The 22,558-nt window shown below is 31.7% G+C and overlaps 3 protein-coding genes across 7 annotated transcripts; 2 read left to right on the top strand and 1 right to left on the bottom strand.

Annotated features, from left to right (window-relative positions):
• The first annotated feature begins 1,014 nt into the window (after positions 1 to 1,014).
• On the top strand, positions 1,015 to 7,000 carry LOC141451377 (uncharacterized). 5 transcript variants are annotated; one of them, XM_074122684.1, is made up of 5 exons: positions 1,015 to 1,313; positions 1,697 to 1,750; positions 3,157 to 3,379; positions 4,335 to 4,927; positions 6,983 to 7,000. In XM_074122684.1, the coding sequence occupies exons 1-4, from the start codon at positions 1,238 to 1,240 to the stop codon at positions 4,915 to 4,917; spliced, it is 936 nt and encodes a 311-aa protein (XP_073978785.1). In that variant the 5' UTR covers positions 1,015 to 1,237; the 3' UTR covers positions 4,918 to 4,927; positions 6,983 to 7,000. The 5 variants fall into 5 exon arrangements, with proteins under 5 accessions (XP_073978785.1, XP_073978784.1, XP_073978786.1 ...); XM_074122687.1 differs by lacking the exon at positions 6,983 to 7,000 and adding an exon at positions 1,529 to 1,581 and having other exon boundaries at positions 1,017 to 1,313; positions 4,335 to 5,874; XM_074122683.1 differs by lacking the exon at positions 6,983 to 7,000 and having other exon boundaries at positions 1,016 to 1,313; positions 4,335 to 5,874.
• A 340-nt stretch (positions 7,001 to 7,340) lies between these two features.
• Positions 7,341 to 16,228, top strand: Faa (fumarylacetoacetate hydrolase). Its single transcript, XM_074122679.1, has 10 exons — positions 7,341 to 7,547; positions 8,342 to 8,452; positions 8,531 to 8,640; positions 9,044 to 9,184; positions 12,125 to 12,206; positions 12,320 to 12,488; positions 13,942 to 14,148; positions 14,252 to 14,400; positions 14,471 to 14,588; positions 16,088 to 16,228. Exons 1-10 carry the CDS (start codon positions 7,464 to 7,466, stop codon positions 16,156 to 16,158), a joined length of 1,242 nt encoding a protein of 413 aa, XP_073978780.1. The 5' UTR covers positions 7,341 to 7,463; the 3' UTR covers positions 16,159 to 16,228.
• A 727-nt stretch (positions 16,229 to 16,955) lies between these two features.
• On the bottom strand, positions 16,956 to 22,551 carry LOC141451373 (histone acetyltransferase KAT8-like). The gene is made up of 8 exons (XM_074122678.1): positions 22,236 to 22,551; positions 20,157 to 20,268; positions 19,915 to 20,053; positions 19,606 to 19,824; positions 19,285 to 19,515; positions 18,968 to 19,212; positions 18,086 to 18,309; positions 16,956 to 17,162 (listed from the first exon to the last, which is right to left on the bottom strand). The coding sequence occupies exons 1-8, from the start codon at positions 22,369 to 22,371 to the stop codon at positions 17,155 to 17,157; spliced, it is 1,314 nt and encodes a 437-aa protein (XP_073978779.1). The 5' UTR covers positions 22,372 to 22,551; the 3' UTR covers positions 16,956 to 17,154.
• Between the last annotated feature and the right edge of the window lie 7 nt (positions 22,552 to 22,558).

The raw sequence follows: 22,558 nt of genomic DNA, 5'->3' as shown, positions 1-22,558 counted from the left end.
AATTAACTTGCTGCTAAGTGAGTAATGTAAAATACTCTAACAATACCATTGAATATAAAGTGGTGCAATACAACTACTTCAGAAGAGAAATTGGAATGCTGACTGTACATATATGCTGTATCGTCTAAACATTTTAGGTTTCAATAAACCACTACCTCCAGATATGTTAAAAATCGTTTCATGGTACACACTGAAGGAGCACAAGAGATAATGTGGGATTCCTCAAATTTTTCTTTCTTTCAAATCTTCCATTTAGTGTCAATGCCCACATCTTTTACTCTTCCAGTTACTGAGACCTAGTTCTTAACATACTACCATAGTACTACGCTTCCATACATGACTGAAGTCTTAAAAAAGGACTAGAAGGTTGTTTTATTGATAATCAACACTAGTAAATTCCTAAATGCAAACTGCTTTTTAAAACGCGAAAAAAGTCCGTTTCCTGCAATTACTCCCCTTCACCCCTTTTCTCGAAGGTGGTACTTCTATTATTAACCTGAACGGTTACGATTTTGAAGTGTTTTCTTTTCGTTTTGGAAACATTTCATGATGAGTGATTGATATAATGTACGCCAGAAATGCTTTTTTTTTCACAAGATTGTCCTAAATGGAGGTTGAAGTTTGACAAATTATATTAATCAATGTTTAATTATTATCCAGCTAATAGATACCATTCCAACCTTCTTTTTTGGATTTTATTGAAAATATTAAAATAAAGTTAGTTTTTGTAGGCATAAAAGAGAAGCAGAACCTCCATATTCGTTAAAATTTTTAGGTAATAAATAGACTTATTCCTGGATAATGAATTTCAACTGCTTAACGTGATTTACATATGTATATGTATGTACATATATAATGTGACTTAAAATTTTGATTATTTTTCAGCAGTTTTCGGTAATAATAGACGTAAAGAGCTTCAATAGTGCAATAAAATATTGTATTACATTAATATATATTATATACATATGTATATAAATGGATAAACAAAAGTAGATGAAAAATCTAGGTGCACCGAAATGATTTCTTCGTCTGACGTCATGTGTGAAGTGCATTATAAACTAAAAACTATAACCTACTACATTCTTTTTGATTTGGTTTAATAACTAAAAAAAAATGTAAAATTTTAAAAAGGCGTATTAATGTAGTTGTTAAGAACTCAATACTCAATGCGTTCTAAAGCATTTACTTTCTTCAAGAAAAAAAATCACATGAGATATCAGCAATTCTACTTCTGGAAATGGATGAAAGTTTCAATTCTTTTATATTGGAATTCAGAAATGCCATTGGAGATCATAACTACAATACCTCTGTAGGTAAGCAAGTTGCCGGAATCTTTTTGATAAAAAAATAAGTGCCATCATTAATACGTTCCCAGCATTAAAGGCGATAAATGGATTTATGTCCAGCTGCTCAAAAACAGCTGTTGAATTTATGTGTCAACGCCTAGCAAGTTAAGCGTTTAAGTGAAACTCTACCTTTAAGATTTAACATTCATTAATTTTTCTTTTTCTTTTTTTCTGTGGTTAAGTGCCATAACTGTTAGGTTGGCTTGCTTAAAAGTGTCTGGCTAAAAATTGCAAGGTAAATTAATGTTTAATTACTGAAAAATGAACATGTAACAAGCTCATTCAGGTTTTTGCATGTGTAAGTCATGTTCGAGTTATAGATTTAAAGTTCTTTTTTCTTTGTTGCGCAGGGTACCAAATGGTTCGCCTACATCCAGAGGAAACTAAGGGAGATATCTCCCCATGTAAGCTTATTAACATTATACGAACATTTAGATTATATCAAAGAGTGGCCAACTCTTTTTTTTTTTTAAAAAAAAGTATAGAACTAGTTAATGGGGAAATGAATCACCTTGGAAGACTACGTTTCCTAAGCTCTTGGGAATATTCCTGAAAAAACAAAATGGTCAAAAAATAATTACCCTTATCTTGTTCGTTGTTTATTTAAATTTTTTGTTTATTCTTCAGTCAGCATGTTTCGAGACTTTTGAATAAATTTAAAGGGATATAAATAAAGTTTTTATTTTTTATGAATTTATACCGTTATTATTATGTGTTGGATTTATTGCTAATTACCTTCTGCAATTCTGAAAGGAGTTCGAAAATTTAAACTCCTCTAGTTCTATTTTCGGTAAAGTTTATTTTCTCCCGCAAAGAAAATGTTTGTCATTAACCGAACACATGGTCGACAGATGGAGCAAAGTTTAGATTACATAGTTTTATAGAAGTCTTATTTGTTATTTTTAACACAACAGGTTGTGTGACCATATGTAAAATTTATCAAAACTTTTCAATACAGACCAATATTTTAATTTTTTATTAGAGCAACGTTCGGAAAGGTTAGGGTTAGAGCATCGTGAACGAATATACATTTGATGAATTATTCCTTCATATTTCCAGAAAACGTACATTTACTTTTTTCAAATTGCTCTGTTCCACCAACCAAAAATAACGTTTAGCCGGGACCAACGATCTTTGGATTTCGCCAATATTTTTTATTTTCAGTTCCGAGATTGATTATATAAGAGTATCCATTTTTTGTAAGTTCTCCTGCACTGTATACATCCTCTTTTTATTATTTCTTTTAGAGATAAGAGCTGATGGACCAGCGCGTGCTTGTCAGTGGAATTTTACTTCTTAGCTTCCCATAGCCTTAATGCCTTTTTTTCTTACTAAGTCCACCAAGGTACTACGTATGCCCTTCGATATTAAAAAGAACTCGTCTAGTTTTAACGAGTATCTACTTTTACCAGTGGCGTAAAATTACTAGTATATTGCATTAAAAAGACACGGTTTTTAGGCCAGTTGTATAAATAAAAACACAGTAGATTCGAATCATTAAGTATCGAGTCCAAAAAACTCGAAAGCCAAAAACTTTTGACGAATAAGGGTGAGTTTTACGCAGTTGAAACTTTTATTAGAAAAATGTTCATTTTTCTGTATTATGTTGGTGAGAATTATTGCATTCAAGATATTTAATACTCATTTATTCAGAATGTTAAATTTTACGAAACTGTTGGATGTGATTATGAAAATTTCCAAATGTGACGTATCCTTAAAAAAATATTAATTATTATTAATAAGTCCAGTGCTTAAGTTAATGTTGATGATTCTTTAAATGGAACGGCTAAATTGTGATTTTTTTTTTCAGCAAATAGCCCGAGAGAAGAAGTGACGACTTCTAGTGATGTTGATGAAAGTGACTATAAAGACTTTACAGTAAACCGTTCTACTGGATCGTGTACAAATTCCAAATCTTCAGTAGCCATAATATATCCATGTTATTTATGCAACTATGAAACATACAGATCTACTTCGCTTGTCGCTCATCTAAGGCAGCATACACAGGGAAATTTGACTTTAGAAACTGAAAGGTTAGAATTACTCAGTTCTTTTCTAAGTTGTAAGAGAAGTATTGTAGCCCAATCTTTGAATTTGAAATACATATTCGAGATCCCAAAAGAAAATAAGGTAACTGACGAGTTTAAATTTAAGGTCAACGACGAGTTTAATCCAACGGAAGAGATTTATTTCATTTCGTCTTCTCTGTTTCAAGATGTCTTTTTTATCGAAATCGGGGCTAGAAAGTATTAGAAGAATATCTTATACTAAGAAAGCTTCTAGTCTGTGTATTTCGAGAAATGCTAAATTAGGGACTCTTCCTCTCATTCCTCTTACTATCTCGAACCTTTTGAGGGTGTCTCTTACATTTCTTTGAAGCTTGTAAGAATACTGCGATCACCTTTCTGAATGACCTTCACGGTTTGTCAGACTTAAGATTCTGTTAGGAGGTTTGGTCAGAGCTGATAGAAAGGCGAAGCCGCCTCTTTTACGGATATGTCACAAACCATGTTTGAATCCCCTACTCAGAGATTTATTTGGACCTTCATCCTTGCATTTTGAGACACATCTAATTTCTTTTATAGGGTATGTAAGACAAAAGAAGGTAAGCCAATTCATTTCTTGGCGGATTAGGATTTCTTCCACGCCTAGCAATCAGATGTGGACCTCTCCCATCGTATGCTTCAGCTTAGAAATTATGAGTTATCGACGTCTTCATTTATATAATCCTTGGCCAGAATCTAGTTTAAGATCGGTACCGTACCATACCTTTTCTCTTATGACCTTGTTAAAAGTTGATAAAAGAAGTAATAGAAAACACACTTATGTGTGAAGAATAAGAATAAGATAAAAATAAATCTTTCAAACAAAGATGGGCAAAATATGAAAATAATTAATATATTTATTTCATGATTTATGTAAACTTTTTTAGTAAGATTTTAAGTGAATGGTGCTTGTGATATGTTCGTAAGATTTTTTTTTTTGTAGATTTCAAATTGGCAAGTTTATGTGCAGTACTTGCGATTTCAAAACTCGTTGGTTGAGTTCGTTAAAAGAACACGAAGAGAAAGTCCACTTCAACAGCAACAGTAATTCCAATAATGTTGAAAATAATAATAATCATAATAAAGGAGGTCCATTTATCTGTAAGAATTGTGGGTATTTAGCCGAGAAGTTGGATGCCATTGGCACTCATATGAGTTGCCATTTCACTTCTACTAATGTTTTTGGGAATATCGTACCCAGTTTTCCTTGTTGTCTGTGTGAATTCGTTTCAAGACAATTGGACGAATTGCAAACTCATTTTAGTAAAATGCATAGTATCGGGCAACAAAGTGATAAAAAATTGACTGTATCTGTAGCCAGCACTGGATGTATTATTAATAATTATGAGCCAAATGGAAATTCTAATGAAATGATTTCGCATATAAAAAAAGAAGAAGAAGAGGACTTGCTAGAATATCCTTGTGATTATTGCAACCATCGTTCCCCGTCTATTCATTTGTGGAGAGATCACATGGAAGCACATGGTGGAGTATTGGAGATCTCGCTTGGTTCCATGGAACATTAAGGAATACACTGTAAGTTATACGGACTAGTCATTTTCTATTTTGTTTTTATTTTATTAATTTTTACAATTCATAATGCTCAAAAGTAATTTTATTAAAGAGTACTTTTTTTTAATATGTCAAAGCTAAATTTTCAAAGAATTTGTTTTAATCATTGAACAATTACAAACGTATGTTTATGTTCTACTGTCTAAACATAATTGTTTTTATGTTCTGGCTACAAAAGAAACCCGAAGTTTTCTCATGTTTAGATGTCGCCGTAAAATTTTATTTGTTACTGTCAAAAAGCAATATTAATTACTTCACTTAACTTTCCCCCTTAAAAAAAAAAAAATTCTCTAAGAAATTCTTCCAAAAATGTAAATTCTAAGAAAACTTCTAATTTAAAGTTTCAAATTCAGGAATTTTATTCGAAACATATGCCTATGAACTCTGAATTAATTGAGCAAAATTAATACGGATCAAAATTTCCGTATTTTTTACTATCATTGAACCCAAATAACTAATATTTTTTGGTAAATCGACCTAATAATGCACAAATTCATTTATGGTTGTGAATAAAAGTAAATACATGATTCTAGGCTATTTATCCAGAATATCCGTTGTACGTACTAATTTGCAATTATATAATTTAGTTTATAGTTAATCTTATTTTTCTGTATATAAATTAGTCTTTTAATCATACATTTTTGTGACATTATTGTTCCAACAAAAATATGTACACGTATTTATTGAAGAAAAGTAATTCTCTTATGTGCATATAATGTATTATAAAGCGGTAACAAATAAGCTCTGAAGAGATAAATTTATAATTTCTTATATATTTTAAAAGAATTTCTTTACTTTATGCTTTATTTCATTTATTAAAAGAAATAATTGAAGTAACATTGTAATGTTTAGTCTGGATGTATTTAAGAACAACTGGTTGATAAGTAAAAATAGTTGATTATTATTTTGTATCCCAAAAATTGTTTTAAAATCAAATACCATTGCTCGAAACAACTATGTTTTCATTTGAAATGTATTTGACTCTTCCTTCCTATCGGCGGAGTAGTGTTTTTAGAAAATTTTCCCATGTTTTAATTTCGTAGAGAATTGTTTATGAGTGTCACTGAAGGAATAAATCAGTGTATTTAATTCGTACCATTATATAAATAATAAACCCGTAGAATACAAAGAACTGGCACTTTAAAGGAAATAACACAAACAACACCTTCTCCGAAAACCCTCCTACAATCAATTTTCAAGTAAAGAGTTTCAAGAATAGCTGTTTAAGTTATATGAGTAATATAATAATCTCTTCTGGAGTGTAAAGACTATTAGCTCAATCGGTTTTTGAAAACAAAAGAAAAGAAAAACTGAAATAAACACAGGAAATTCGTTCTTTACTGGTTTCCTCAATCTAGGTATTTTAGCGATTCATTTTTCTATACATTTACTGAAATTGACTGGTCTACATATTACACTGACGTGACTCTTTAAAAAGCTAGACCTTCCCTTCTCCCCGAGAAGCGGCCCTAATTTTTGTTGAAAACTGTTTCAAATAAAAGTAACTGATCACTAAGTTTGCATTGAGTTTATTACAGTAAATTATTAGATACGTTTCCGAGAAAATGTTTAAAAACATAAAAACAAAAAAGAAAGATGTAAATTAGGACTTGAGATTGAGAGATAGTGATAACCGAAATCAAATCCGATTTAGGATTTTTAAGTTTCTTTTTAGGTTCAACAGGATTTCACAATCGAAATATGCTTAAAAAGACGCTATGACGTTCTCGAAAAAAGAGGAAGACGATGTCTTTTTCAAAAATCACTTTTGTGTATTCAGGAGACCTCAAAACAATAAGTTTTTTTTTTTAACATTCGTTAACTTTGACTCGGTGGTTAAAACATCTGGCCTTGATGTACATATTTGTCTATGTTTTGCGTAGGAAAATAAATTATGTGGAGAGGTTTTGTTAAAAAATAAATAATTTTATTAAAATGTCAAACAAGGTAGATTAATTCCATTATTTTGTAGCAGAAGAATACTAAAAATTAGACTGCTTTCTGGTCTGTCAATTTTAGCAAAATTTTCAGAATGTATAGACATCCCCCGTACTTGCGGGTTAATTTTCTCTGACAGAAAATTGGGAATATGTTGCCTGCTGGTAAAAGATTCAATTAAGAACTGCAACCAATTCTGCCAGTATCTCGAGCTTGGAAGGTGAAGACCACATTTTGTTTAATAAGTAATCTTAAAATGTGAGCAAAAAGTTGGGTAGACAAAGTACAATATATGTAAATATAAGTATTTATTGCAGAGAAAGTTATATAAAGTACCGGTTTGACTGGAAATAGCTAACTGCTTTTCATTGGTTACCTTGAAATTCTTGTCTTCTCATCCTAACCGGAATAGTACTTTATAAACATATCCAAACAGTTCTTTTCGATCTGATTGGCAGCGCCACTGTCGTACATTATCTCAGGACATTATTCCGGTATTATCACTCAAGGTTGAGCGACTTATTCTGATACTGCCTGCCAGACAGTCTCTTAAGTTTTAACAATGAATTGTGTAGTAGATTATGCTCCTGATTGCGATTTTCCTTTGGAAAATTTGCCGTATGGTGTTTTTAGCACGAACAGTAATGTAAGTTGCATGTGTCTTAATTTTATAAGCTAGATATTTCCTCAAGATTTTGAGATATTTTTAATTCTTTTTGTTTTTGTTTAGCGAATCTACTTCTAGGTTATTAGCGCCGATATTTATTAAAAGAAAACAAAAAACCGGTAACCCATTATTGTAGATTTCAGAACATTTCTCGTATTAACAGAATCCGAGTGCTTCTTGACAGTACATGGAATTAACTTTGTTTTAAAAAGCAAGGTCATTCACCGAATCAAAGTTCTCTAACGAACACTAATGGAGATAGCATATATTACCTAAAAGAAGTTTATATACTATAATTCAAATCAATAATTTGAATGGAGTTGCATTTAAAAATGTAAAGGAGCAAATTAAACAAAAATATTTATTTTTCATTGACAATTTGGTGGTTTAAAGATTCCTGATGGTTGGGCCACAGACACGAAAACCGCACTCTGCAGTCAGTTCATTTCTCTGATAACTTGCAACGGTTTGGCTGCGGGTTAAATTTGAAAAATCAATAAATACTACTTTTGAAGGCTGATCTATAGCTAAAAATATTTTATATTTATCGTTGGGTTTACTATCATTGCAGTTTCTTTAGTATGATATTTTCATGGAGATTGTTCCAAGTTAACGTTAATGTAACAGTGTGATCACTGGAACTGATTACAGCTAATTTCCTTAAATTAGATGATCATTTTATTTGTTTGACAGTTTCTAGTATGTTTTTATATTTTTTCTTTTTCTAATGGTTTCCATTATGCTATAATGAATCAATGAAATTATTTTCCCAGCCTCATAAAAGGATTGGTGTTGCTATTGGTGATAAAATTTTGGATTTATCTTTGGTCTGTCATCATTTCACTGGACCTAAACTGGTTAGCCAACAGCATGTATTTCGTGAGGTCGGTAGTGTTTTAACAAGGTAACAAATATAGTGCACTATTATACAAGCTAATAAAAAAAAACTAAATCATTTACAGAGTACTTTGAATAAATTCATGGAATTAGATCCAGCAAGTTGGTTGGAAGCCAGAAATACTATTCAAAAAATGCTTTCTTTAGATAACACGGACATAGAATCCTTGAAAGGGTAATGCTATTTTTTTTTATAATTGTTTTAGTTCTATGGAGGGGAAATAATTAGGGGCTTACTTAAAAAGGAAAGCAGACTATTTTATTTAACAAAGGTTATTGTATTAAAATTTTTTTTTTTCAAATGCTTGTAAACATAAGAAATTGTATTTAAGTCTTTATAAGGAAAGTGATCCTTCAAGAGCCTCAGACACTTGCAGGCTATCATTCTATGATGGGCTATATTGAAATATAAGTATTTTAAATATTTACGCGAAAGCTATAAACCTAATTTAATCTCTGATTTACAATTAGAGCATTCAATTAATTTCGTATCGTCTAATAATTTTAGAATTAAATTTTCTTTGTCTTAATTATTTATTTAATATTTTATTTGTTTTTTTTTGTTTTAATTCGTTTAGATGTTTAGTGGAACAAAAAGATGCTACAATGCATCTTCCAGCTGTTATTGGAGACTATACAGATTTTTATTCTTCCGTACATCATGCTTATAATGTGGGTTGTATGTTTAGAAGCAAGGAGAACGCTTTGATGCCTAATTGGTAAATATTTATCAGTTACTTAAACCAATTTTTACAGTTCTATAAATGAATATTTATGCATCCCATTTAATACGAACTTCTTTTACTGATGAATTCCGTTTGGATAGGAGCGTTAGTTGAAACTAAATAGTAGTTAAACATAACTTTCTAATGTTATGATTTGAACATTGAAGTTTTGTAGAAAAATACCTCAAAGTTAAAAATAAATAGATGGATGCATCAATAAAAATCTTTTTGTAGCTTTTTCTCTTGTTACTTAACTTTTCTGTTTCTATTTCATACGGTACAATTTTCTATGACTCTTCCTTTCATATTTATTTTTTGATAATCTTCAAAGTATGTCGTCTTATCAGCTTCTCTTGATACATAGATATATTATATAATTTAAGGCGCGTCTTTTATCTGAGATCATCGGCGCCCGGAGCCTTTTTAGGTGCACTGTCGACTAACGGACAGTGTTATTTCGTGACAGACAACACAGTGAGCTGTAAGAAGCTCCCAGTAAGAAAAACTTTAAGGAGCCAACAGCTGGATTCGATTTTTTTTTAGATACTATTCAAACAAAATTTATAAAATTACTAATATCATTTTACCTTATGTCTTCTTTCCAAAGAAAAAATATTGTATAGTGGATTAGCTTGCTTACGGGTTGTGTTAGAATGTAATAAAGTACTTTGTTTTAAAAATGTTAATTAATTAGTGAGTGCATTCATCTGAGTATAATATTAACTAAAAAATATTGTAGTAAATTCACTTTTAAGCTATAAAGAGTAGGCCATAGAGAACTGTGGGAACCCAAGTGATCCTGGGCAAAAAAGAGATGAAAACCTCCGTGGTAGGCGGTCGTAACTATTTTGCCAATTATTCATTTAGATTACCAAAAAAAAAAATTAAGATTTTATAAATAAATGAGATAAAGAAACAAATAATTTGCAAAATACATCTATTAATTACATTACAAACTTTATAAGTACACTCTTTTGGCTATTCTTGACTAATTAGAGCGAATTGATAAGAGAAATTGATTGATACTGGTTGTTTGCATTCCACTTTATCCTATCATTTAATAAGTTGTAGAAGAGGTAAAGTAATTATTAAACCACAATTTAACATTCATTAAAGAAAAAAAAATCTTATCCCCTCATCAATAAGTAAGAAATGCTATAAATAGAACTGAATATTAACTGTTGAAATATAGTAATTTCTGCTTTCAAATTTATTTATTTTTGTTAATGACATTTACCTGAGAAGTACTGATAAGTGTAATCAGATCGTAAAAACAGTTAAACTTATCATTCCTTTGATTTTGAAGGTTTCCGTTAATACAGTAAGAGGAAAATTTATTCAGATTTAAAAAACTGACGTCAAGAAAAATTGATTGTAACAATTTGAATAAAGATAACAATATAAGATGATATAAGTGAAAGAGCAAAAAGGTAAAACTTGATATTCTGTTTACCTTTGTCTCGTCTCGGAGGTCTTTTTAAATATCTAATTACGCTTTGCAATACTTCTCAGACAAATGTGAAAAGAAAACAAATTTGAAAGCGGGAATAATTTTACTTCAATAATTATTCTATCGATACTATTTGAAAATTTTGTAACATTCTTAGTGGTTTTTTTTTCTCAAAAGCTGAAGTCTACCAATAATATTTTGTACACATAAATTTCAGTGCAGTAATGCAGTTTTTGTTAATTACTTTTAATTTTTTAATTATGTGCTTTATGCCTCCATGAATAAACATACACCGATTGTTCATAAAGTACATACATCAAAGGCTGAAAAAAAATGCGTGCATCGAATGTACAGAGACCATTTTGAACTACAAAACTTTACTAACTTTTGTAAGTTTTAAAACTTTACTGCATCTTTCAAATTTCAAAATTTGTCATGATGTCGGCATGTTGATGTGAGTCATGCGCGTGGGCAGGATGTTGAATAATTGCCTGAACAAGTCTAATGATTCTTTGTTGATTCATTAAAGTGTTTAAAACATAAAAGAAAAGAAAATGACAATTAGATCCTGAATACGTACTATTTGTGTACAGAGATTATGACTTCTTGATATCGAAAATTTATTGGATCCTTTGAATCATTTAAATGAGGAAAAAGTGTAAATAAAAAAATCTATGTATAATATTTCTGTAAGAAACTTCATGGGACCCTAGATCATTTCCAAAACTGTTTTTTATTTAATTATTTTATGAAATTGAAGAATGTTTCTTAAGATTTCTGTCTTAAATTAAAATTAACATGGATTTATCAGTGAGGCATCTTCCAACTTGTTCTTAGGATCTGTGATCGTTAAATTTTGTCGTTATGACGTCAGTTGCAAATTTTTTGCTATATTAGAATCCATTAGAAGTAATTTTGTGGCTTAGTTACCCAGACTTACAGTCTACCATGGCTACTATAAGTTTAAAATTCATTGCCCAAAACTTCACAACTGAAACGTAAACTGGAGTTGGAGGCACCCCTAGTGATGAGAAAATTAGTAAGTTTTTGGGATCATTAAATCTGAATCAAGTAAACGAACGATACTGCCATGAGTTATTTTACTTTTGGGCCTAATAGATCCAATAGAATAAGATGGAATTAATTAAAAGTTTTTACTTTGTACAGTTCATAATAAAACGACTTTTCTTAACCATGACAAAGGAGTAAACTATTAAATAATTCTAGCCAGCGATATAGCGTAGTGAAGCTTGACAATCCGAATTTCTGTGCAGAGATTCATGAAAGAGTATTGTTACTTAGATTTACGATTTTCTAATGAGATGCTTTTATTTAAATATTTTTTCCATATTTCAATATTTTACTTTCGGGAACCTAAAGCTCATGGATATAGATTCCATACTTATAGTCCTTCCAAGCTTCGCTATTATTAGTTTTTTTAATAAGCCACCTGTTATTTATTGATAATTTTTGTATTTCAATAGGAAACATTTACCTGTTGGTTATCATGGAAGAGCAAGTTCGGTGGTTGTTTCAGGAACTCCTATTCGTAGACCAAAAGGACAAGTAAGTGGTCATTTATAAAAAATTATTATTTACTTTTTTAGGTTTCATTCTTTTAAATTAATGAAATTCTATATATTATGTGTTGAAATATTGTTGAAATGTTTACAACTTAGGTATGTCCAGAAGGGGCAAGTGTTCCTCAGTTTAAACCTAGTGTACTTCTCGATTTCGAACTTGAAGTTGCTTTTTTTGTTGGTGGAAAAACTCAACTGGGCACTTCGATTCCTATAAATAAGGCTGATAATCACATTTTTGGAATGGTTCTAATGAACGATTGGAGTGGTAATTATAATAATATTCTTCTGTATTCTTATTTATTTCTGCCATTATCCAGGTAAGGGCTGTACATGTCTCAAGTAAAAGTGATATGCCTTCATTGTGAGGTAAATAGGAGAGAAAGAATATCACCATAGTCATTTTTGAGCTTATGGCAAATAAAACAACTGAAAAATCGATCAGTAATATGGTATTCCCTCAGGGGGTAGCTGTTGCATGCAGCTTTCTGGGTGTTGCAATCCCACGGGTTCCTAGCACTTTCACTGTACAGTAAGGACACACAATTCACTTATACTACATTCACGTAAACAGGCACACCAAGGCACATACACTACATACCTAAGGGCTAAGCTTCCCTTGGAAATAGCTTCGGGAAAGGGAGTGAACCATTAAATCCAAGGTATTCCATTGTATCAGGGGTTTGTAAGGCAGACAATCCTACCCTGCAAATCTCGAAACCCCTGTGGAGGAGGCTAAAGTCCTACATGGGCTGTAACGCTAAGAAAAAAAAAAAGTGGTATACTTAAGATCCAGTGCTTATTGTTGGCCCTTCTCATGTTGTTTAAAAAATTAAATTTTAACTTTTTTTGAAAATTACCTTCGTGAAGGAGTTCAATTTTTCTCAGAGCACTTCAAAAATTGTATTTCTAGTAAAATGATTAAATAAAAAAATTGCATGAATGCAACGATTCCTAGAAAAGAGGTAAGAAAGTGGGAGTTTTATCTCGATCGAGCTGTCCAAACAGAGGTTTATCTTCAGTTTGAATCTCTTGCAAATTCTATTGTTATAAAAAAAAATGTTAAATACTTTCAGCTCTCTCCTAAGTCACCTTATTTGATAGACGTTAAGCTCTACTAGACAAAATTGGTTAATTGACAAAATTAGAAAATTGGTTAATCGGAAATTGGCCATTTCAATTTAAAATATCTACAATATCGAATCTGTTTCTAGAAGTTCGAATTTGTAGAAAATGAGTTGAACAGAGTAAGGACTTGACAGTACAGTTTTCAATTATCTCCGATTTGTTCCTGTAAAAATGTTATTTCTTCATGAATTCGAAAATTTAATGTTTAAATCCTTTAAATTATGCATCTCCCTGGAATCATTTAAGTGAGGAAAATGTTTGCTTTTAGTTGTATAAAGTTATTTTTCAGCTTGATACAATATTAATACATTAGCTTAAACCTCTTCGCATGAAACAAATGTTTTAATGGGGTTAAAGAGGAACTGGGATGTAGCGAAGCTATTAAAAGAGAGTCTCGTTTTACAGTAATGAGCCTTCTGAACATTCAAAGACTCAAAATATGTTGCAAAAGTTTAAGTTCAAAAATATTTAAGATACAAATTGTGTTTAAAAAGGCTTGGGTGTTATTCACACCATTATTTTTTAGTTTATTTTTTTCATTTAATATTCATTTCCTTTGAGTTACTTAAAAATAATTACCTTCTTTTTTACAGCTAGAGATATTCAAAAATGGGAATATGTACCATTAGGCCCATTCCTAGCCAAAAGTTTTGGCACAACAATATCTCCTTGGATAGTTACAATGGATGCACTTACTCCTTTTAAAGTCGCCAACACAAAACAAGATCCCTTACCACTGGAATATCTACAGCACAATGATCCATACAATTTCGATATTAATTTGACAGTGGCAATTAAGCGTGAGACATTTCTTTATTAATTGTATTTATAGAATTACATTTTTGCAAAAGTATAGAACATTTTTGCTTGAATTATAATAATGGTTATACAAAATGTTTGAAGCTGAGGCCAGCGGGATCAAAAGTGTTGTATGTACTTCTAATTATAAACATCAATATTGGACACCGAAACAACAGTTAACTCATCACACCGTTGGAGGGTGCAATGTTAATCCGGGTGATTTAATGGCATCTGGCACCATCAGTGGTCCCGTATGTACATTTATGTAAAAATTACTTTATCATTGTAGTTGCAGAAATTTAATTATGTAATATCTTTCAGGAAGAAAGTTCTTATGGTTCAATGTTAGAACTTAGCTGGAAAGGGAGCAAATCTGTACCGCTCAATGATGGCACAACTAGAAAATTTCTTTTGGATGGTGATGAAGTTATAATCGAAGGTGAGTTTATGGGGACTATTTAGTGCAGAGTGGATTAAACAAAAGAACAATAACATCCTTAACAGTCTTGCTTAAAGTAAATTCCAATTCTACATTTTTGATGTTTTGAAGAAAAAAGTTACCAAAATAATTTTGCATTTAATCTAAAACCAAACATTAGATTTCTGCTTTAAATGACCTCAATAGAGCGAAAAGTTCTTTGCTCACAGCAGAGTAGTGGTCTTAAAGCGCATGGTTACGTTTTTGGAGAGGTATACTTCTTTGCCTTATGAATTTACTTTCTGCAGTGTTTACATTTTGAGCACTTCCGCATCCTAATTAATATCATGTATTTAAAATTAGATGACCAAGTTAAATTTTTTACGTATCTATTTAGTTCAATCTGGCTTATTAATTTTTGTAAGAACTAAACACGCAAATAGGACTTAAATTTATTCATATGAAGTTAGCTTAGTTGTTAGCGAGGTAGACTGACTAGTAAGCTGAACGTTCCGGGACTGGATACCCTTACATTTTCTCTTTCTAGGAGCCTCTGAGCTCACCGTTCGGTGATTAACAATGTTGGCTTGGCTACAGCAAAAGAAAATTGTCCGGAGGCCGACAGCGCACTGAGAAGGCTCCGAGTGCCAATGTTGCCTTAAATGAATAAAAAATTACTGTTTATACCCTGGTCTTATTTTATTATTATTTATTTATTTGTCATTAAGGCTAAAATGTTAGGCAAACAAAGTGGCCTGTTCTTTATTGCAATTTAGATTTCTGTCTTATTAAGTTTAAGAAATTATTTAGTTATAAAACTTAAGTTTTAAGAAATTGGAATTTTTTCTAATTTTAAATAGATGAGTTTTTCCAATTAACTTATATACAAGTAAATATTAAAGTATTATAAAGTTATTTAAAGTATCGTTTTGCCATTTACTTATACACAAGTTTTATCAAAAACATTTCAGGTTAATTTTTTATTTCTAATATTCTTATAACTACATTTTTTAAAATTTTGTTTTGTTACTTGAACGTTGGAAAAATGGTATAACTATTATTTTTTGTTAATAGTAAGGAGGACGCATGAGTGTAGGGTTGTTAATGTATGAATTTAGTGGATTACAATAATTAACAATTTCCTCTTTAACGGTGAGTAACGTTGAGGCTACGCTGTTATGCTCCTAAAAATATTTTATTTGCATGGTACATTGCGAAAAAATTAAATGGCATTAAAATATAAGAATTAACTTCAGATGAAGCCTTTTCAACATTGAAATTGCCTACCAAACAAAGTATGTATAAAAATGGCTAAAACCAACCATCAAATTATTTTAGACGTAGCCCGCCGATAACTATAGCTTCCGTTTTCCTTGTCTCTGCACACAGTATTGTTCATGGATACATATTTTTATTTGATTTGAAAATAAGAAAGAATGTTTAGTAAGAATTAATTTTTCAAATTATTGATTAAAATATAAAAGTTCCTTAGAAATTTAAAATTACTTGAATGTTTTCAGGTTTCTGTCAAGGAGCTGGTTATAGGATTGGATTTGGAAGTTGCAATGGTAAAGTCGTTCCAGCTTCATGAATTTTGAAACTTGTAGTAAACTGAAAGGAACATATTTTTTTCTGTACTTGCAAATAAATATTATGGCCTACTTTTGTTGCATGATTTTACTTTGCAGATGTGCACATAACAGGAATAGGATTGGCATTTCATGTTCAAAATGATAATTGCGCTTCAAATAATTCTCTAATATATATAGTTTAAGTAAAGAACATTGGGCATATTCATAATAGCAAAAATATGCGTATATGGATACGAAATTAATACATCGGCCCTGGTCCTGATTTATGGCTAAGAAATGAGATGAATAATCGGCTCTTACTTTTGCCAACTCTGGGCAGGACTGGGAAAATGAGACTGAAATTTATACTTTTCACCTTTAACATTATACAATACTGAGTGCAGGGCAATCTAAACTGGTTTAAATGAGCACTGCATTTAAATAAGTATTTCTTTCCTAATCTAAGGGAAGAAATGCTAAGTTTTCATCATTGAATACTACTAATTTTGATAATTATGCAGCTGTTGGTTAATTAGCGTACTGTGCAAGCCAAACATCATCGACACTAATTTGAAGTAAACATGGACTAACTAGAATCCAATTGCAAAACTCTTAAGGGACCAAATTAACTTGCTCTTCGCCACTATCTTAAAAGGATATCAAGAATTCACTCCTTCCAAGTGTGATAACAAATAAGGCTTGAACTAGCTGCTGTAACTCCAATTGCTATTGTATTACGGAGCATGTTTTTACTTAATTAAATTCTGCTTAATTGTACTGAACAGGATGTAAGGTGAGATAAAAAGATAACACTAGCTTACAGATTTATCACAGTTCATTTTAATTTTACGTTTCTTATAAAATATAAAGTAAGATTAAACAAAAAAGATAAAATTACTTCAAACTAAAAGTCACAATGTATATAATGAAATAATTATATATTAATTACGAAATTAATTTTAAAAAATAAAAGAAAAAAATGAAGATTTCGTCAAGGCAGGGTAGAATAATGAACGTCATTTACCTGAAAAAGGTTTACGAGTATGAGTCATTAAATACTTCAGAAAGCTGTTTTTGATCTAGGGATTCTCAAAATTTTGATATTAGAGAGTCACACACCATTAAACTGATAATTTTTCGCAATCACTTGTGTTGAAGTTCAAAACAATAAAAGAAAGTATTTAATTCAAAGCAAATCCATTAGTGAAAATTATATGTATTCTACATATTTATTTCATTTTTATACTAAAATGGGGACGAAGAAGTAAGTAGCAAATTAATAATATAAATATTTTTCAATTTTATTTTATTAATATATAATTTTTTTCAATATGTGTAAAATATTCTTATTTGCAACAAAACACGTTAAGGTCACGGCCAACTCATGTGCATTAGCGGCCACCTTTCTCTTAGAAGTTTGAAAAATTCCTACTAGACAGTTTTAATTAATACTACATTTTCCAACGAATTTTAGAACATTTAATTCTTGCTGGTATTATACGACTTGAAAAAACATAAATGAACAAAAATGATATGCTGAAGGAAAGTCTACCTTATCCGTTCCTTGAGTTGTCCCAAACGAACTCCCCCCCCCCAAAATTAGAAGACCTCCTAAGGTGGTTAACGTTTACTTCTTTGCTGCGCGATTATTTCTTTAAAGAATAATTTTTCTATTTTAAAACAATGACTATAAGAAAAACCGTTCTCGCAAATAAGAATTACATTTACACATTTTTTCTATATGTTTCTATTTGCAGTAAACCCGACAATGAGGTAGAAACGTTATCATTAAAAGGAAAATTGAAATTAAAATATAACTTGTGGGCACTAAAAAAATGAGTTATCGAAATGAAATATATGAAAAGTACACGTCAATAAATTACTTCCATTTGTTAGTCAATTAAAATGATTGCAAATAATTATTAACTACTTAACACATTTACATACTTCTTGCTGTGCCAAGTTTGCCTTTAGACTTTTTCATTGGTGGTTGCCATAATAACGATCTTGAATCAACCGTGTACCTTGGCTTCTTAAACTGGGCTGACCTTATGTGTTCGTCAACTAATTTAGGTGTCACACAAATTACATGTTGCCCTTTCCAATATTTTACCATATTCATACTTTGCAAAGTTGATATAATGTCAGTTTGGGTGATGCTTGTCATTTCACTGCGAACAAAGGAAGCAAAATTATTTTTTACAGTGACAAATTGGGGTAAGCGCATTAGATGTTAAAGTAAATTGTTAAAGTCATACGATAACACTTTAAAAAGCCCATTACATTTGTACGCAAAAATCTATACTTGCGTGAATCTCTGCTTCAACTAGGCCCTTCCAAAATAAACTTGTTATCAGAAATTAATATTTGCAGGCAAATAATTAATATTCTATAGAAGAATAATTTAATAAATGGGTAAAGTTTATGGTACAATGCTGTACCACAGGTACAATAAAGGCATCTAACATGGTTGCAATTCAAATGTGAGTGACAACATGGAAAGAGTACAGCTGTCAAGTGGACTATCAGATCACATACTGCTGCCCTCAATGGTCTCAAAGAATTAGGACTACAAGGCTAACAGTAGCAATATCTGCTGCAGAGGAAGTTCATCCTTCGTAAAATTCACTTAGCATTTGCTGAAGCATGATTCTTTGTTTCCAATGTTATCCAATTTTTAATATTATAAGAAAATTTTGTATGTGTAACAATGACAAACCATTGACAGTTTTCTTAACAAGATATAAAAAGTTTCGAGTTTCTAATGTTTTTCTTTTATAAATAAACATGCTAGATTTTAAAATAAATCATGCTGAAATAAATACTAACCTTAAATCTTTTATAGACACTGATCCTCGGAAATCCCTAAGAATATCTAGCAGCACCCAGGACCAGTACGAACGGTAACTTAATTTTCCCAGATCTGATAAAGGTTTTTCAGGACTACCCACAACTTGTTCCAGTTTTGAAAGTTCGTAGCTGAAGGCAATAAGAAGCTTTCCATACCCACGTCTTTGATAAGGAGGTAATGTTAAGATACATGCTACATTGTTGCCATCTGGTGATTCCTTTTCCTACAGATATTAATTTTTACTATATTTAATCTCAAAAATTGTATACTTATGCAGTCTTGCCGTAAAGATTACCTTAGAAAAGTAGCCCACAATATGAGCTCCTTCCATATCAACTTCACAAAGAATATAAAAAAGAAACGGTTCTACATCAAAGTAAAGGGTTTTATGATCTAAAAATAGTTTGGCAAGCAGACATAAATTCTGGCAATACAATTTATGCTGAGAAGCATCAGTCTCCCAAATTGATATAGTTCCTTTTCTATAAATTTCATTTCCAGGTGGTTGGCGCATCTTGCATAGACTCTACAACATAAAAAAGTATTTTTAGAATATATAAAAAACTAGAAGAAAATAATTTTAAACTGATACTAGGTATTCTTTAATGCATCTTACCAGGTGGTTCCAATAGATATTTTCGAACTTGCAATATTTTAAGCAATATTCACAGATCCAAAGCTTACTTTGTTTACCGTATTCATCAGGGTAAGGGCTAAAATACCATGTATCTATTTCATATCTTCCTATCTGTATTCTATCTATGTATTTCACTTTTGTGATTGCTTCGTGTTCTTTTTCCAGAGCAGCAGTTGTAGGGTCCATTTCGGCATAGGTCTGGAAAAAAGCCAAAATGTATTTTGAAATGTAAAATGAATTTTTTGATTGGAAATCAAAATTATTCTATCATACTACTCATAAATATACCTTCTGAATATGATTAATTTCATCGTGTCTCCTCTTTTGATTGCGAGTAATTTTTCTATTTGTTACTTCCATTAAATCTACAGGTTTATCACTGTTTTTCCACTGCTGTTCTGACATATCAAACCTTGAGTTCATGATCCTTAATAAGGAGGAATTACAATGATTAATCAAACTAACTAAAAAGGTAAATAAACATATAACTATTTTTATAAATAGAATAAAAAGATGTTAACACGGAATACCTTCCTCTGGGAACCCATTCATCCAATCGCCTGTTATATCCTTCATAATGAACATAATACTCATAACATTTGTCTTGGTCATTAAATCTTGCTTCTATTATTTCCGCAGGCACTGTAAAAACAAAGTTAACTGTCAGAATCAAAACTAGGTTTCTCATATCAAAATAATAATTAGAAGTAAAATTCGTCCCGAAAGCTTTTTAACTTATGATTAACATAAATATTCAGAGGGTGAAGTAAACCGCTTCCACGTAGTGCCCCTTGGAAACGCAATGTAGAGTGGCTAATCGGTTTACAACCTACGCTGACGGCTGCAGTTTACGTAGTATGGATGATGGCGAAAGAACCCTTTCGTTTGGGTCAATAGAAAGTCGAAAGGTCTATTCAGAAGACCTACTGCGAATGGGTGGAAGAGACTCATCAGCCAAGGTAACAGCAACTCTTCCAGTAAGAGAGCACTCCGAATTCAAGGTTCCTGGTCCTCCAGGTTGGAGGTTGGGTGTAGAGCCCAGAAAAAGTAACTTGTTACAAATCCAAAAGAAGAAAACCAGACGGATTTAAGGTCACGATCAAGGCGAGGAAAAGGACTTAGTTTAGAATTAGCAACATGGAATGTTCATAGCCTCTTTTAAGAGGGAGCAAGCACAGCTTTAGAACGAGAGCTCGATAATTACAAAGTCGATATAGCAGCCATACAGAAGATCCGATGGAGAGATGCTGACAGTAGCCTTAGGTGAGTACACCCTTTTTAACAGCGGCAGCGCTAACGATTATCTCGGATCAGCATTCGTGGTCAGGAATACTATAAAGCAATTAGTTTCAGATTATAAAGCTGTTAATGAAAGTATATTAATGATTAATCTTAATGATAAATTGGTGAACATTCTCCTTTTCAAGCATTCATGCGCCAAGAGAAGATAAGACAGAGAAGGAAAACAATTATTTCTATGGTGCGCTCGAAAGGAGTTACGACCAGCTCAGGGTGATTGGAATGCCAGAATTGGAAAAGAAGAATATTTTATGCCAACGATAGCGAACGTAGTAACTAGCAACAATGGGATAAGGTTTATTGATTTCGCTACCGCTAGAGACTTGAAAGTAAGTAGTACCTGTTTCCCACACAAGGAAATACATAAAGAGACTTGGGAAGCTCCAGATGGAAGAACGCGAAATCAAATCGATCATATTCTGATCGAGAGAAGGTACGCAACAGATATTTGCGATGTTATAAGTTATAGATAAGCTCAGTGTGGTTCAGATCATTTCCTTGTAAAATCGATGTACCGGCAAAACTGGGCGATAAAAACAAGAGGAAAAATATTGGGACAGACGACGTTTAATGTCGGTAGGCAAAAGATAGATGAAGTTAAAGAAACATTTAAGAGAGAGGAGGAAGGCAAGCTACTTGCAGCAAAAGAGAGTTTGGGAATCGAGGACAGATGTGTTGATTATAGCGCGGACTAAAGCGACCTAAGGTTCGAGAATGGGACTGGAAAATAAAAATGGACCTAAAACTGATGGAATTGTACAGAGAACCAGTCACAGATGCCCAAATAAAGAAGGGAAGATTGAGATAGTTGGGACACACGTGAAGCGTTCCCCGAAAACTAAAATGAAAAACCAGGAGGAAGAATTCGAGGGCGCCCTCGACTTAGATGGCTGGAAGTCGTAAAGAAAGGCCTCCGTTGGGAGGGAGTGAGAAGATGATGCCAAGGCCGCAGACCGTAACGAAAGTTTCAAGTTTAACAACAGCCTCAACAGATGAGGTCCAGATTCTTCTCTAAGGACTTTGCACCAAGCAGTAAGCAACTATAAACATTCAAGACATTTGTCATTGCAGAGATTAGATGCAACTTTACTGATTTTACCACTTCATTAAACTACACGTTACATCTCGTTAAGAAACCTACTTATTTTTTCAACTTTTACATTCAATTATTGTAACTTTAAAGCGAGCATATTATAACTAAGTAATTCTAGTCTATAACTAGACAAAGTCTTGGCTGAACATCTAAAGTGGGGTTATCGAAATAAGTTTAAGCAAGCTTCACATGCTAATATAAATCAATAGGGACTTACACCAGTCATCAGATTTCATTCGAACCAGATAGTGCTCGCCAACATCTAATGGCTGTTCTTCCATTGATTCCGAATCCTCATTGTCGCCGTTAGTTTTATCCTCTTTTTTCTCAAAATTCATGGTTGAACCTACCATTTTTTAGGAAAATACAAAATAACTAAGCACTCTTCTCCAAGAATAACTGAAACTAGACATTAATTGAACAATTTTAAAGAACCATTATTACACTAAGATAACATTCTCAATTCTTATACCAGCACTAATCAATATTTCCAAAACATTCGAGGAGGTTACAGCTAGCTATAACCTAACGACTCTTTCC

This window comes from Rhodnius prolixus, unplaced genomic scaffold, assembly GCF_049639745.1.
Source record: "Rhodnius prolixus isolate KJV_2025 unplaced genomic scaffold, Rpr scaffold_8, whole genome shotgun sequence".
Taxonomy (NCBI): Eukaryota; Metazoa; Arthropoda; class Insecta; order Hemiptera; family Reduviidae; genus Rhodnius; species Rhodnius prolixus.
Note: the sequence above shows the minus strand (reverse complement) of the source record. Positions and strands in the feature narration are given on the sequence as shown.